We start from the raw sequence: 2,498 nt of genomic DNA, 5'->3' as shown, positions 1-2,498 counted from the left end.
AGGCTAAGACCTCAGTCTCCGGCTGTCCTGGAGGGCCACGACGCGAGGTAGTCAAAGGAGGGCAGGCGCGGAGTGGGGCCGACGCCAGCGCCTCCCGCACTTGCTGACTGTGCACGGGATGTCCTTGAGGCGAGCATACTGGCTCGGGAGCTGAAGGGACGACGCTGGGGGGAGTGAGGAGGGTCTGTAAATCTCTCCTTGGGAGGGAAGAAAGGGAAGGGTTCAGTCGGAAGGTGGAAGGGCCCGGGGACCGGGCTTGAAGCAGCATTTGCACCGCAAACGCAGTTTTTATTTAGTTAACCCCTCTATAAGGGTTGGCTCGGGAAGGTCTGATAGCGATTATTGGGGAACTTCGCCTTATCCCGTGGCGCTGCCATTACGAGCCACTGTGCGCGCCGTCCCCACTCCAACAGCAGAGGATCCCGCGGATTGGATCTGAGAAGCGGGTGAGGCTGGGGCGGGGCCGGCGGGCCGAGTAGGGGTGGGACCTGGCGGTAGGGGCGGGGCCTTGGCCGAAGGCGCGGAGCTCCGGGCGCCCTGAGCTCGGAGTAGAATAGTAACCTCTGGAGACAAGTGGGAAACGAAGATCTCGCGGTCCCTACCCGCCCACCAGCTTCCTCGCCGTTCCCTCACGGTTACCCCTGCGGTTCCTCGCGGGGCGCGATCGGCAGCCATGCAGCCCGGGGGCTGAAGTGGCCCCATGGCAAAGCCCACGTCCCCGCGGTCCGGGCAACCACCGCTCATGGAGAACTACCGTAAGGTGCGCTCCGAAGAGGCGCCGGGGGGAGTCGGGACTGAGTGGGGCGGCCTGAGCCCTGATCCCTTCGCCGACCTGGCGCCGGGCGCGGTGCACGTGCGGGTCAAGGAGGGCAGCAAGATCCGGAATCTACTAGCCTTCGCCATCTCCAGCATGGCGCAGCCAGCCACTCGCGCCATCGTCTTCAGCGGCTGCGGTAGGGCCACCACCAAGACCGTCACGTGTGCCGAGATCCTCAAGCGCCGCCTGACTGGCCTGCACCAGGTCACGCGGCTGCGCTACCGGAGCGTGCGCGAGGTGTGGCAGAGCCCCCCGCCAGGGCCCACTCCTGGGCCTAGCGAGCCGGGCACCAGTCTCAGTGTTCTTAAGAACATGCCCAGCCTCGCCATCCTACTTTCCAAGGATGCACTGGATCCGCACCAACCCGGCTACCAACCCCCGAGCCCCCATTCTGGCCCCTCGTCCCAGCCAAACGGGGCGACGTCCAAGAGGAGCCTAGGGGAACCCGCTGCTGGAGAAGGCTCCGCGAAGCGGTCACAACCTGAGCCAGGTGCTGCGGAAGAGAACTGGACGGCCTGAGAACTCTGGGCTCTGGGCCACCTCGATGAGCTGGATTTTATACCCAGCGCTTCAACCTTGAAATGCACCTTCAGCCGTTCACGCTTCAGTCTTCTGGAGCTCACAGCCTGGTCTCAGCTCCTCAGACTGCCATATGAACTCCACAGCCACAAGAGAAGGACCCTAGGGCAGCTTCGTGGGGCAGTTCTCCTTCACTTATGTTGCCTGAAGATGCAGAATTCCACCTTCAGCTTTGCTGAGCCATACTGAGACCTTCTTCAGGGAGGGAATGGTGGGCAGTGAGACTCTTGAGCCTTGCCCGGGACCCACAAGTATTAAAGACATCCAGCATTCATGGGCGGGGGAGGGGGTGCGGGCGGGGGGGGGGGGGGGGGAGAGGAAAGTGTGGAAGCCAAGGAGAGCTCTTGGAATCACCCTCATCCATTTGGCAGCCGAGGGCGAGGAATGGGAAACAGACTGCTTGGGGCAGGGGAGCCTCGTTCTCCCGTTCTCCCGCTCACCCCAGGACAGTTTACCTTTCTAGTTTTCCTTTCCCTGCTGTTAAGGAGTGTCCTGAGATCCTGGTGGCAAGGGTGGGGCGACAAGCTCTAGCTCTTTTAACATTCTCCCTGGCCCAAGCTGGCTCAGAGGCAAGAACCAGAACAAAATTCTCTATGCCTCCTCCCTTGAGCCCCGCAGCTGGAGTGTTGCTTTCAATAAAACAAACATAAATATGGCTCTGTCCCATATTTTTCCCTACTTGCCTGTGCACAAGACAGTTCTGACCTGCCCTCTTGTGTCCCCTCCAGCCTGGGATCCTTAACCTTTGTAGTCTTCAGGGTCAGGCACAGAGACTGGACAGCTTCAAAATGGTGCAAGAGGCACATTGCCCAGTCCCTGGCTTCTCCCTCTCTCCAGACCTCCCTGGCTGCCTCTGGCCTCTGGGGTTTGTGGCTAGAAGGAGGCCTGTCTCCCCCTGTTCATAACTACTAAGTAAAGAGGAGCAGTACATTGCTTTTCTGGGAGGGGAAGGAAAGAATCCATGAACTTCCCTGAGGGGGTCACTGCCAAGATCTTGCTTGGGGTTCCTAAATCTTCAGCCTCCTGCAAATAGACAGCTTTACCCAGAAGGCTGGCACAAGGCCCTCTTCACTGCTCTCTCTCTGAGAAAGGACAGCACACC

General features: G+C 60.4%; 1 protein-coding gene across 1 annotated transcript; it reads left to right on the top strand.

Annotated features, from left to right (window-relative positions):
• The first annotated feature begins 545 nt into the window (after nt 1–545).
• On the top strand, nt 546–1,652 carry RPP25 (ribonuclease P and MRP subunit p25). The gene has a single exon (XM_036318043.1). It carries the CDS (start codon nt 701–703, stop codon nt 1,334–1,336), a length of 636 nt encoding a protein of 211 aa, XP_036173936.1. The 5' UTR covers nt 546–700; the 3' UTR covers nt 1,337–1,652.
• Nucleotides 1,653–2,498: the final 846 nt, after the last annotated feature.

Source organism: Myotis myotis, unplaced genomic scaffold (genome assembly GCF_014108235.1).
Source record: "Myotis myotis isolate mMyoMyo1 unplaced genomic scaffold, mMyoMyo1.p scaffold_m19_p_1, whole genome shotgun sequence".
Taxonomy (NCBI): Eukaryota; Metazoa; Chordata; class Mammalia; order Chiroptera; family Vespertilionidae; genus Myotis; species Myotis myotis.
The sequence above is the reverse complement of the archived record's forward strand: the minus strand, read 5'-3'. Positions and strand labels throughout refer to the sequence as shown.